Below are 14,236 nucleotides of genomic sequence, written 5' to 3'. Positions count from 1 at the left end.
TCAAATAATGTAAAAAATGGTAAAATATTTTAAAGACCTAATTTATTAGAACACTAACAACATAGTGAAAAGAGTAAGACTTTATGGTCTCCAATAGGCTTAGCCTTAGATAGATACTTACACCTAATTACAAAAAATAAGTTACTTAACTGAGTTAACTTAGAAATATGCAAAACACAATGAAATTAATTTCTAAAAAAATTACAGGATGTTGCCATGATGCAATAAAAAGATAGGTCACCGCCTTCATCACAGCATTTTTGCTGGAATATTTGACAATATTTTATCATGAACAAATAATAGGCTATCAGTTGATGTTCTTTGAGACTGGTCAATTGACTGGTGTGCCAAACCTGCTCGTGACCTGATTTGAATGTCTGTTAATACTGCAAACTGCTAGAGCTAGAACCAATGTTGTGTTCTATCTGAAATCTTGTACTGTACTGCCAGCTTTCAAACAGTATAAACCAGTGGTTCTCAAAGCTGGTCCACCGCTTGTTCAGGGAAAGCCGCTGGTGGGCCGTGCCGGTTTGTTTACCTGCCGTGTCCGCAGGTTTGGCCAATCGCGGCTCCCACTGGCCGCAGTTCGTCGCTCCAGGCCAATGGGGGCTGCGGGAAGTGGCGTGGGCCAATGGATGTGCTAGCTGCCCTTCCCGCAGCCTCTGTTGGCCTGGAGCGGTGAACCACAGGCAGTGGGAGCCACAATCGGCTGAACCTGCAGATGCACCAGGTAAACAAACCAGCCCGGCCCACCAGTAGCTTTTCCTGAACAAGCGGCGGACCAGCTTTGAGAACTACTGGTATAAAGCATTAATTTCTACCTGTAGGAGTTCATGAAACCATTGTTGTCACTCTCTTCAGCACTTGAGGAGTGATGTTTACCTGCACTACAGGGCAAGAGGAGCAGGGGAGGCTGTGTCAGTTAGAGAGGAGTCACCTGTGCTTTGTCTTGTGCTTGCAGAATAGCATCTTGGCTGCTGACCCAGTTGTCTGGCCCTCCTTTTAGTACCTTTCAGTGGCCAAGGCACCAAGGCAGGGAGTAGTAGCAATAAAGTCCATTTTTCTTTTGAAAAACAGGAAAAAATTGAAGTGTAAGATTGAAGAAAGTCTCTTGGAGGCTTCTAGTCAGGGAATTGAGAGGGGAAAGTACATGGGATTTAAGAAACCTTCCTCAACCCCAAGGAACCCGAGCATTTATAAAATTATGTAGGAATAACTCTGGATCCCTCTGCCAGCAATGAAGTGGTTAATCTGTCCATTTCCATCAAGAGCGGCAAAGAGCTAGAATTTCACACAAGGCTTGCGGGGATGGTGAAGTGATGGCAGGGTTTGGAAGCTGCCGTTTTCTCAAGTATTTTCTTCGTGATTTTTGTTCACTATTTGGTTGGGGGTGGGGTTCTTTTATAACCTTGCTATTGTGAGCAACACAATGGAGGTTGTGGACTAGTCAAATACAGACTTCACATGATTGCCAGATAACCTCTTTCCATGTGTGTTTCTAGTGCTGCGTCACAGCGCTCGCCTAGACCATAATACACTTCTGCAGTTACCCGGTAATACATTAATCCATGATACTCCAGAAATAAATGGTGCAGCATAACCCCGTACTCTGCCTAACAACACCCGGGGTAGATATGACATTAGCATCACCCTAGTCCTCTCCGGCAGCATATCCCTGGCAAGCCTGCTCCCCAGTTGCTCCTGCTGAACACCACGTGTTTTCCTCCTGCTCCTGGCCAGATCCACACAGAAGATCAGGAGACCTGAGGACCAGCCCTGTCCCGCTGCGCGCTCCAGACGCAGCCCGCAGGCACGAGCCTGCCATTACCGCACCACGGAAACGCATTGGAGGGCTTAGTGGGTGGGGGGTGGGAAGTACCATTGTTTCTTTGGGGGAGGGAGGGAAACGGACAGCGATGAGCAGCCGAGTGTTTCCCCCTGGATTGGTGTTGCCCCTGCTCCTCCTCCCCCCCCTCTGCAGAGGCCCGGAGTGAGTCAGCCCGGCGGTATATAGTGCTGGGCGGGCGGCTGCTGGGTTTGCGGAGCAGTCGGTCCCATTGAGTCTGTTCTTAGGCGTCGGCTCCGTAGCCACCAGTGTCGTGCACCATGCAGTGGCAGCCTATGGAGATCAACCCCGAGGTGAGCAGGTGCAGCGGGGAGAGGGGTTTGAATTAGGGCTGCCTGGAGGATCAGGGGGGGACTGGCGCTGGGCCCCGGGTGCCAGGTGTGGGGCAGGGCTGGGAGAATGGGGGACGGGGGGCAGGGCTGGGGTCTCCCACTTGCTCATCCGCTTTATCTTGCAGATGCTGAACAAAGTGAGTGGCCGGCGCCGGAGGAACCGCGGAGCTGTCGGGCCGGAGCAGCAGGCGGGAGCGGCTCCTTCTCGCCTCCCTCCATCCCCGCCGGGGTGGGGCCGGAGCGGGATGTCCGGGCGCGGCCGCCCCCTCACGCCTCCGCAGGGGGGCTGGGCGCGGCCGCCTGCGGGCCGCCGCGGAGGCAGTTGCGGTCGGGGTGGGCCGGGCGCCATCGAGCGGTGCCCGCCCCACATGCGGGGCCGGGTCCCGGGCTCGGCGGCAGGTGGCGCTGCGGCCCCGCGGTTTGTGCTGTGTCACGGACTGGAAGCGGGCGGGGGAGGGGCGGTCGGACCGCGGGTCCTGCCGCCGGGGCTGGGCTCCCTTATGGCTGTACAGCGGGTGGGGCTGCCTGCGTTGGGATGTGAGGGGTGGGTCCCTGGGCTGGGGGGCTCGTGCTTACTCCCATCCTTCCCTGATGAGCACACAGCGGGCTGGGTGCCCCCTACCTCATGTCCTCTCCCTGCAGGTGCTGTCCCGGCTGGGAGTGGCCCCTGGCTGGCGCTTTGTGGATGTGCTGGGGTTTGAGGAAGACTTGCTGAGCTCAGTGCCCACCCCGGCCTGTGCCCTGCTCTTGCTCTTTCCTCTCACTGCCCAGGTAGGTCCCTGGGATGGGGAGGGGTAGCAGCCACCATTTCTGCAGGACTATCCCTGTGCAGGGGAGACAGTCTGCTAAATAAGCAGGGGCCTTTGTGTTCCTCATCTGAGATTAAACCTACTATATAGGTGATACTAAACGGAAACCCCACTGATTCTCTTTTCTTGTGGTGATGTCATGGGATACACATGGTGCCTGGTACTGGCAGTTGGCACACCCCAGGAGTGTCTTACTGTCATGTATGGTGAACTAACACAATGCAACACTTAAATGTGCATTGCAATTATTGGATACTTTGTGCAAAGTCCATAATGTTAAAATACCAGTTCTTATGTGGGTTTCCTTGCTGGAAATTCTTGCTTTAAATTTGATTCTGCAGATTTAAGGGAGCAACAGGTTTCTCTAACCCAGATACTAACTTGACAAAGCAGAAGCAGGCAGACCTACTCAGACTTGTAGAAGAGAGTGCTGGGTTTCTTTCCCTACTCCAAAACTAACATGGCAACACTATTTGGCAGGTGGTACAACTGAATCAAATTCAGTTCCTGACTGAGAATTCCATAGGAAGTGAAGTTCAAAGACCTGATATCCAGACTTCTGACCTTTATCTGTCTATCAGATAGACAGTGAATTAGTTCTCAGTGTATGCATCCTTCATGACAAGACCTGAAAAGGGTGGGGTGGTGTCATGCATCTGAAGTGTGTATTCACCCAAGAAAGCTTATGCTCCAAAATGTCTGTAAGGTCCCACAGGACTCTGTCATAATTTACACAGTAAACTGAAAACAACACAGATAACTTTATTTCACTTAGTATTAATTCATTCCTCAATTCATCTGTGAATGTATGGGACTGAGGTGATACCTTGCTGTTGCTGGGGCATCCTCAGAAGACCTGTCATGTGCTTGACCACATGACTATCTAATTAGAACAGAGTCTAGGGATACTTCAAGGGAAGAGCAGCAGAGAATCCTGTGGCACCTCTGCTGCTTTTACAGATCCAGACTAACACGGCTACCCCTCTGATACTTGATTCAAGGAAAGAGTAGCTTTTTAAATCTACTGAAACAGTACTACTTATCTCAGTATTTTACTTGTAAGCTTTCAGTGATGTATGTATTGGTGCTTTGCTATTGTCTAAGTTGGCAGTAACGGGCTGCTCACCCATAGTATGAATTCATACCTGACTAGAGCCTATAATCTTGAATGCACAGTTAAAACCTCAAATTTACTAGAATGACAGTCAGAGTTGCTATTAATTAGCATACAATTATGATCTAGCCAAATGAGGCACTGGAACTACTGGGAGCATGGGGGAGACATTCCGATATTGCTGGTCCTATAGCTGGCTCAGCTGAAGCTAAAGACCTCTTGAGGGTGAGGAATAGAGGAGGATATAACCATTCCTTGTATGAGCAACAACTTTCATGCTACTTGTCTCCAAATACCTGAAATACAGCTGATTAGGGAAGCCAGCTACAAAAAATTCTGGCTCTAACTTAGCAAGCTCTTGAGTGAATTGGACAGTAACAAGTCCTTGGAACTTGGTTTCTCATGACAACTTTTTGTATAGCTGTTTCCTTGGGGCTATCAGGTGGAGTCCCATACTAAACTTAGCTCGTGCACCACATATATATTATGCAGTACTAGACCAGTGTCATCCTAGTGGAAGTAAAATCATGTGGGTTTGTTCCAAAAAGGATGGCTTTCTAGTTACATTAGAAAGCATCAGAGGGGAAGTGATCTTCCACAACACTTACCTGGTAGATTCTGTAAAGGATTTTAAGATGTCTAGAAAATCACAAACTGTTGTACGTACTTGTTTGCAGCATGAAAACTTCAGGAAAAAACAGATTGAAGAATTGAAGGGACAAGAAGTTAGTTCCAAAGTGTATTTTTTGAAACAGATGGTTGGCAATTCCTGCGGGACAATTGGCCTGATACATGCAGTTGCTAATAACCAAGATAAATTTGCATTTGGTAAGTATGAATATTGAGCCTTTTTTCCCTTAAAAAGGAACTTCCTAATGAGGCCACTCACTGATCTGCATACTCCAGACCCACTGTAGCTAAAGAACTCTTACACTCGCTACTTTATTTGTCTAAGACTAGGTTTGAGAAGATCAGATCTGACTAGAGAGCTCTTCCCTGAACACTTCATTACAAGAAACTTAGACTTCAGTGGCTTATGGGATCTGCCCATAACTGAGTGACCTACAGCCACTGCTCCTTGAGTAACAGAAGGGGAATAGGCTAGTCTCAGAGGTTGGACAATAGTGTGTGTTCTGCATTGAGTCTGACTCTTGACACCTGACATGCTGGGAGAATTGATCAAAAGGGAGGTAATCCAATTTCTATTGGCTCTAATTAGCATAAGAATACGTTTGCCTGAGTTCACATATATCAGTGGCTAGGGATTTCTCCATATAGAAAATTTACAAATGACTGGTGTCAAACACAAGCTTGTGAAGTTACTTGTACAGTAACTCCTTTCATAATGTTGCATTTTTCAGGAACATACTACAACTTAAGTGATTCAGTGTTAAGCTAATCCAGTTTTCCCATAAGAATTAATGTAAATGGGAGGCGGTGGGTGTTAGGTTCCAGGGAAACTTTTTTGTCCAACAAAACTATATTATAGATATACACCATGTTCTAAACAATTTAATACTGTTCACAGCTATGACTGTGAAGCTTGGTTGAGGTGGTGAAGTTAGAGGGAGGGATATTTCCCAGGGAATACCTTGCTGATAAATGAACTGGCACTTGGCTAAGCCCTTAAAGGTTAACACTTTGTTAATGTAAATTTTCAAGGCAGCACAAACAGGAAGGAGGGGAGACAGTGTAGCAGACAGACACACATGGTGTGTGAGATGCACTCTGACCCACTCTTAAGTGCATTGTCTTTTAAGTAGATCCAGAAGTTGACAGTAGCTGCTGCCCCAAGTTTGCTCTCTCCTTCCATGTCCCTGCCCTGCTCTATATGGAGGAGGGAGACACCCTGGTATTAGCACCCACACACAGCAAGCAGGAGTCTCTGGGATCAGCTCCAAGGCACAGGATAGGAGCAGCACATGGCAGTTCAGCTATCCCTCCCCCCCCACAACCCCATTGCCAATTGGTAGCCTGCTGGGTGGCTGCAGCATAGGGAACTTGAAGTGGGGAACTGATTTGGCAGGGGAGGGGTGCATGCTGCCAGTCCACCTTGCTTCCAAGCCCTCACCAGCGAGCTGTAATGGGCTGCTCTTCCTGAAAGCAGTGGACAAAGATGGTAGCTGCCAAATGATAGAAGGGAGCATTGCACAACTCTAAATAAGAATGTTCCCTAATTGATCAGCAACAAAATGTTAACCAGGATGACTAAGTGAGGGGTTACTATAGCTCTTGCATGATAAATCTAGAGCAATGAAATGTACCTTTGCTGGCACCTGTGAGGCTTTCTTGCAAAAGAATGCTTAGTTTAGCTATTGTCTTAAATGATAAAACTGTAGGGATACCCAATATGGTAAGGTGGCACCCACTACTCATTTCAGGAAAACCTGGCATGGTTAATAACTAGAATACCTACTCATTCACTCCTGTTCACACCTAAATTTAGTCAGGTAAAAGTCTTTCAATTTGATGGAGCAACTTGTGTTTGGGTTTCAAGTTACCCCAAGTTGAAGGGGGTTATCAGAGTAGTAAGCAACCAAGGAGCTGGATTGTACACTGGGTCATGCACCAGACTTCTCAGTTAAAGCACAGAGAAATTCTGTCCCCTCTGAAGAAATAGCTTCTATTGGGACATTAGAAGCTAGGCAAAGTTGTTTCGGTTTTTTTCTTGACTTAATGAAGTAGGAGCATCAAACACCACCTAACTCAGTAGTATCAAACTGGGAATTGGACTGAGCAGTCAGTGTTGCTTCCAGATTAATTCTGGAATACCTTTTGTGGGGCAGGGGGGAAGGGAGTAGAAAACCACTAGGTGTTTAGGGTTAACATTCCAAATATAATGGTGCTCAGTCACTTGTCAAATGCAGTAGTATCTGGTGACATGGTGACTCTCATTCCATGGCCTTGACCTAAAATGAATTCAAGTTTATAATTTAGGTATGTTGCAATACTAAAGTAAGTACTAAAGGTAGCATGAGTTTTCTAAAACAGTGTACTGGGCAGCCTAGACATGTTGTGTAACATCCTATATGTATATTCTTATCTGTAAACTAACATAGCTTGAGTTGAACTCATTAATAACCTATATATGAACACATTCATTGTCTAATCATGGCAAACTCTTGCACAGATGATGGATCAGCCCTGAAGAAGTTTCTCAAGGAAACAGCTGATCTCTCTCCTGCAGAGAGGGCAAAACATCTTGAAAATAACAAGGTATGAGAATTACTGGATGGGAAAGTCTTACTGCAATTTACATTTGGGGCTTATTAATCTCTATCTACTTTCTCTTCAGGCTATTCAGGAAGTCCATAATACTGTTGCACAAGAGGGCCAATGTCAAGTAAGCTTTGCATATGAGACTTAGTTTATTATGATAGTGCTGTATCTCTATATTAATACCACTTAGAAGTGGGAAAGGGAGAGATTATTTGGATCATGGGTGTTTACCCCAGCTTGACAGCACTGCATTATACCATTCCTTCCATTAAAAAAAAAAAAGGCAAATAGGGAAGTAATGAAACCCCTTTCACAAGTCTGAGTAAAACTTTCAAAAGCTCCTTATTGCCCAAATGGGTCTTAGTCTAAGTTATTTAGAGGATTTCAGAAAACTTCTGTCCGATTTTGATGTTTACAAAAACTCCCATCTTTGAGCAAGTATGGGAGATGCTGAGAGCCTTAGTCCTATTGCTGACTTAGGCTGCTAGGCTGTTATGACCTTCAGATAACTTTCTTCTCTTCCCTTATTCCCTATCTATAAAATAGAGATTTTACCTAGATTGTTACATCTAGGTATTAAAAATTTGTATTTCACAAATGCAGAGCTGGATCCAGATTCTCTAACAAACTTAACTTCAAAGTAACTTAACTTCATAGATTAGTTTGCTATTGGATACAGCTAAGCCGTCTTACTGATTCTATCCTCTTCCTCCAGGTAGAAGAGGATAAAGTGAACTTCCATTTTATTCTGTTTGTCAATGTGGATGGACACCTGTATGAATTGGGTAGGGTTATATATCTGTATTTGGAGTAGGCTGACATAGGAGCTAGCTATTTAACTGTGGCTTTACTTCACTAGCATCATGGTAAAAACTAAGCTTGTTTGTAATCAACACATGGGCCTCTAAGTTGCTTACTAGGTAAAAATCCCTGTGCAACCCATTCTGACTAGAAATATCCTGAAACCAGTATCTGAGAGCTGTCTTTCCTGCTTTCCCTTCCAGAGGACTAGACCTCTCAATGTTTCTGACTCTCTAGATCAGAACAACACTTCTCAAATGTGGCCACCAGAGGCTCTTCTTGCAGCCACAGCCTCCTGGGCTGTGACTGGGGGAGGAAAGCAGTGGCCCCTCTCCCAGGGCTACTAGCAGTCATTGAGCCCTACCCTCCTCCAGAGACACACATGTTGAAGGTGCAAGCAGCTGTTGAATTCCCCACTTTCCTGGGGGCAGGGGAATGGGCTTCAGGCTTCATCCACCCAGTCCCAGGCTCACCACCCACACCATTGTCCCTGTCTCCATGGCCTCCCTGCCCACTTTCCCATCCAGGGCTTAATTTGTCCCAGGACTTGCCTGGGGTTGAGTAAATCTGCTGTGACAAGTGATATTAACAAACAAAGTGACTTGTATAACAGACTTACTATCAAGGTTTTTTAAAGCAATCAAAAGTAAACAACTAAGACAAACATGCATAGTACCTTGTGTGTTCCTATTCTTTGTCTGCTAAAGAATAAATACCACTACCTTTTTTAGTCTGAAAACATATATATATATATAAAAACTGGAATGATTTGGATGTGTGTGTGCATATTTGGTTTTCCTAAAGTTAATGATGTATTTTAGGAAAAACTGTCAGCGAGGCCACCCAAAAAACTAGTATTATCCTAGAGCAGGGATTTAATAAATTTGCCCTGTTCAATTCCATGTTGTGGCCACACTTCACTGACCTTACCAATAAGGAGTTTTGCTCTGCTATAATGGCTCCTGAATGATTAGGAAGTGTAGGTTCAGGAAACAGCTGTCTACCAGCACCAAAATCAGACAGCATAGAACTAACACTTAAAAAAAACAAAACTGTGCTGTCAAGTGATGAGGTTTTGTTTCTAGATGGACGCATGCCATTCCCTGTCAATCATGGAGAAAGTTCAGATGACTTGCTGTTGAAGGTAGGCTCAGTTACTTCAGTTATGAGTTCATAGTGTCTGTGGGTTGGGGGATTCTAAAGCTGCATCTCTGCAGCATGCCTTCTTGAGCCAATTGCAGTTGGTCTGCTAGCACACAGTCACATGGCTTGAAAAGACTCTCAGTATCACTAGCTGCTAGGTAGCATAGTAAGTAGGTGCTCCAGGGCTAGGTTCAAAAGTCTCTAGCAGCAAATACCCTTGGCTTAACAAGGATGGTGCACAGATGGTAAGGGGTTTTATGGCTAACTTTTAGGAGAATATTGCATACTGGCTGTGTATTACTGCAGCCTATCAGAGTACTAAATAAGAACTCTTCTCTTTAAGGGTTCTGCCAAGATCTGCAGACAGTTCACAGAACGTGAGAGGGGAGAAGTTCGCTTTTCTGCTGTGGCTCTCTGCAAGTCTGCCTGAGATGCTGAAGAGGGAGTTGAAGGAAGGCAATCTGAGAGCACATCAGTAAATGCAGTCTCAATCTTTCATTGCTTCAGTGCTTGTGAAATATAGTTGGTTTGGCCAGTTTAAACAGTTCTGCAGAACTACTTTCACCTCCAGTATACACACTCATCAGAGTTTGAGAAATAAGCTCAAGACTTTAATATGAACTGTTCTGACAACTGTCTTTGGACTTTTAGGCCCTGACTTTTCACACATTCAGTAAAGAAGAAAAAAATGCTTTACATGGCTTGTTTAACCTGTGCCTATAAGTTAAGCTGTTTGTGATTCCTGTACTTAATAAACTCTTCTGCTGTTAAAGTTACTGGATTAGTCTCTTTCAGTGTGTATCTTCAAACCAGCAGAGTTAAGGGTAACATGACTGTGTACTGAAAGTAGGCCTAATAGCAGTGTTAGTCACCAGAGGGCAATAAGACATAATAGATAAGATAGCACTCCAAACAAGAACTGGAGGCCCAAAGCATGGGTAACAATGCTCTAATGCTTAAGTTAGTGCCTCAAAATGAGGACCTATAGGGATAGATGCATTTAGAGCTGTTCTCTAAACTTTTATTCTATGCTCTAAAACATCTGTCTGTTCTTAATCACTATTGGAGATGCATGTCTCTTGGCAAACATGAAATACCTCACAAGTAGGGTGCACAGTAATTCTGTGATTGACTAGGTTATGTCCACAGTCCCACTCATGTCACGGTAACTGTTGCTTTAAAGGTATGTTTAAAAGGAAAAAAGCCTCCTGTCCCCAGTGACATAAGTTACACCAATCCAGGCATTGGTGTGGATACTATTGTTAACTAGAGAGCTCCTGCTGACATAGCTACCACAGCTCACAGGGGCTGGAGTAATTAGGCTGATAGGAAAGCTCTAATGCAGGAAGGCAGGCTTGTTCAAAAAAGTGGGGAAGGGAGCTGTGAAATGAACTCTAGACCAAGTTTCTCTTAAAGGAGACAGGGATTGGATCAGACTGTTACAATGCTATTTGCTGTTCATCTTTCTGTGGTGTCCATCTTAAGCTTTTTGTGCACTTGCAACCTATTCCACTGGACTTATTTTTAAAGTGATCCATGATGCTCAATTCATTTTAAAAATTCTTTCCATCTCAGTGTAGGACAGCATCCCGTTCTGCCAGGTATTATTGGAAACCTTGAGTAGGTGGAGATAAGCAGGACTAGTGTATCTTCAGGGAAGTCACCACCATCCTTTCCTTTCATAGGATATGAAGCATCCTTTCTGCCTCTGTGCCATGACTTCTAACTGAGTGACTCACGCTGCCTAGCAACAGATCTGTATGAAGTGAAGCTGCTGCAGTGTAAACACAGAAGAATTCCAAGAGCACACAGGCCCCAGATGGAGCAGGGGGAAGGAGGAGGAAGTATAGTACCAGGCCACCAATTTAGTGTACCTGTAGGAGCGTACTCTTTTCCCCACCCCCTTCCAGTTTTATTAGTGCAACAGGTCTGTTCTCAAGTTTAAAAAAAGAGTGCAGTATTTCTAGCAGAGCCACAATGCTTATCTCAAAGGATAGATACCTCATCTAGCAGCTATGTAGCAAAACACAACTAGTATCCTTAGTGCAGCAGCTCTAAACTTTTGTACTGGTGACCCATTTCCTATCACAAGCCTCTGAGTGTGACACACACCCCCATAAGACACTTTGTTAAAAAATTTTTTAACACAATATAAATGCTGGAGGCAAAATGGGGCTCGAGGTGGAGGCTGACAGCTCGTGACCCCTATGTAATAATCTTGCAACTCTGTGAGGGTTCTGAACCCCTGCATTAGTGTATTGTTTTAATTTTAAATAGCAGGGAAGTCATATGTGGTGGTTTGTTTTTGTTTTTTAAATCTAGCAGTGGTGATATCAAGGCTATTCTTGAGGCTCTAATCTCTACATGTGTGCCAGCTGTCCAGTTTTTTGGCTGACTGTCCAGGGTTTTGAACTCAATTTTAGGCACAATTCCAGTCAACCAGTGGGGCTGTTAGCAAAAAAAAAAAAAAAAAAATCAATTCTTTAGCTTCCTGTTAGTGGGAGCTTCTGTAAAAAGCAGATGAGGCTTAACTCTTCTCTCCAATTCAATCTCAGCATAAAGAGAAGGAGAGCAGGTGGTGGAGGAGGGAAGTAGTCATTAACTACAAGGTAACAACTTTTTTTCCTCCTCCCCAGGCTGCCACTGAATGGAAAAAGTGAAAGGGGAGGGCTAACTTCCTTCCTTCCACTAACCCAGACCTCATACCTTAGAGCTGAGGCCAATGTAGCAGAGACTGGGCCAAGCAAACTGGAGTGAGTGGAAAGGAGGACAAGAGAAAACGATGGGAAAGAACTGCGGCAGGGGAAGATGCAAGCAAACTTTGGGCATAAGAACAAAAGGCAGGCGATCTGAGGGCTTTCCTAGTTACAGAAAGGAAGTGCTGCTAGAGAAGGAAAACAAATCTATTGCCCTTCACCCTCCAAAAAACACTGCCAGGTCTGCTACCTCCCTGGCATCCTGCCCAAGAAAAGTGCAGGAAGAAGAGTAGTTCAGGATGGGGAATATTTGTAGGACCTTTGGGGATCATATTTTCAAATAAACATCTCAAATTCTAGGTAAGTATCTGAACGCCAAACATGTAGAAGCTCTAAGAGTAATCATTACTTCTAACAAGAAATACCTAGCTCTTTAAGTTCTATGTAATTGTTTGTGCTGATGTAGTTTGTGGTCCCTTTGTGTGAGGGGCTGTACAAATACAGTCTCTGCCCTGAAGGAACCAATGGATGTGAGCATGTGTGGGGTAAAAGGTAAAACAGGACTAGACAGACAGCAAGTAGGTGACATGCTTGAGGTCATGTTTAGAGGCATGAGCAGTTAGAGGTTTGTTTCTGTTTTCAAACTGTTTTACCCTTTTACTACTTGATATCTAATTTAATCCTTGTCTATGGTACTCTTACATCTTAGCAAGGGGGCTTGGAGCCTAGGATAGATATTTTTATTGACTGTTACCAGTCAATTGTACCAACGGGAGTTGTTTTTTTTTTAAATAACTCCATCTCCTTGAAAGCAGACTCATTCTGTTTCTTGTCTTTTCAAATTTTTTGTTTTTGTTTGTGTGTTTTCTTTTAATGTAATTATCTCAGCAAAAAACTTGACATTGATTTGGCTGCTGCTATACTAAGACTGCAGCCTATCATGCTGACCAGTATTGCTTCATTGTTTACTTTTGCTCCCACACCACCAGGCTCGCTGTTATTTTATTACTTAGATTTTAAGCTCTTTGAGGGGGTAGGAACCGTCCTTTTGTTCTGTGTTTGGTTGGTGCCCATCGCAGTGTTTCTTGGTTTATGGCTGGGGCTCCTAAGTGCTATGCTAAAACGATTAATAGTAATAATCCTCTAAATTTTTTTTATTTGCTCCACCCAGATTAAACTCACCCTCTTGCCCTGCCTGCCCTTAGCTGACCTGGGATTGTACATAATTTGCCCTTATCCTGTTGCTCACCTTCCCTATCTCCCTTCCACCCAAATTTCCCATTGTGGGTGAGTAACAGTTATAGGAAAGAGCAGATACATCAATGTTTCCAAAGAGCAAGTAACTTTTTTGCTGCCCTCCCCCTTCTGCCTCTCTGGCTCACCCAGTGAGTCTGCAATTAGCTGTTGTTGCCCTTGCCTTCCGGTGTGGGAAGCATCTCATTAGATGAATGAATTAAGAGATTCCTGTTAACTTAAAACTCACCAAAATTCATAATGCTTTAGAGCTAGCATAGCAGCCCCAACATGTCCTGCTTGTTTGTTCTAAATGTTCTGTACCACCAAGCCCTGTAGTTAAGGCACATCAGAAAAATAAAAGCCATCACACCACAGCTGTTAATGTAAAGAATCAGGAATACTATCTGTATATTAATGCCATGAGGAACCATTTAATAATCACATGTGCAAGTTTATCTTTTGTATGGCATTACTAGTGTCATGTTAATGTCAGCGTTGTGCAGTTATTGTATGAGAGCTTAAAACAGGAAAGGGGTTAGGTTATAGCCCCTCTTTTGTTAGGGTAAGTCTACACTATGGGATAATTCTGAATTACATTAAACCGGTTTTATAAAACAGATAATATAAATTCGATGTCACGGGGCCACACTAGGCACAGTAATTTGGCGGTGTGCGTCCATGGTCCGAGGCTAGCGTCCATTTCTGGTGCATTGCATTGTGAGTAGCTATTCCATAGCTATCCCATAGTTCCCGCAGTCTCCCCTGCCCCTTGGAATTCTGGGTTGAATCGTTGCGGGTGGTTCTGGGTAAATGTCGTCAGTCATTCCTTCCTCCAGGAAAACAGCAGACAATCCTTTCGTGCCCTTTTTCCCTGGATTGCCCTGGCAGACGACATAGCACGGCAACCATGGAGCCCGTTCAGCTTTTTTTTTTTTTTTTTTAACAGTCACCGTATGTGTACTGGATGCCGCACCGAGCGATCCCCAGTGTACACAGCACCGAATTCATATTGCTTTGCATGATAGCAGAGATGGTTCCAG

At 44.6% G+C, this 14,236-nt stretch overlaps 1 protein-coding gene across 1 annotated transcript; it reads left to right on the top strand.

Annotated features, from left to right (window-relative positions):
- The first annotated feature begins 1,977 nt into the window (after positions 1–1,977).
- On the top strand, positions 1,978–9,978 carry UCHL1 (ubiquitin C-terminal hydrolase L1). Its single transcript, XM_032776860.2, has 9 exons — positions 1,978–2,139; positions 2,304–2,315; positions 2,821–2,949; positions 4,779–4,929; positions 7,232–7,317; positions 7,397–7,444; positions 8,036–8,105; positions 9,207–9,265; positions 9,608–9,978. The coding sequence occupies exons 1-9, from the start codon at positions 2,107–2,109 to the stop codon at positions 9,692–9,694; spliced, it is 675 nt and encodes a 224-aa protein (XP_032632751.1). The 5' UTR covers positions 1,978–2,106; the 3' UTR covers positions 9,695–9,978.
- The last annotated feature ends 4,258 nt before the right edge of the window (positions 9,979–14,236 follow it).

Source organism: Chelonoidis abingdonii, chromosome 5, assembly GCF_003597395.2.
Source record: "Chelonoidis abingdonii isolate Lonesome George chromosome 5, CheloAbing_2.0, whole genome shotgun sequence".
Taxonomy (NCBI): domain Eukaryota; kingdom Metazoa; phylum Chordata; order Testudines; family Testudinidae; genus Chelonoidis; species Chelonoidis abingdonii.
The sequence above is the reverse complement of the archived record's forward strand: the minus strand, read 5'-3'. Positions and strand labels throughout refer to the sequence as shown.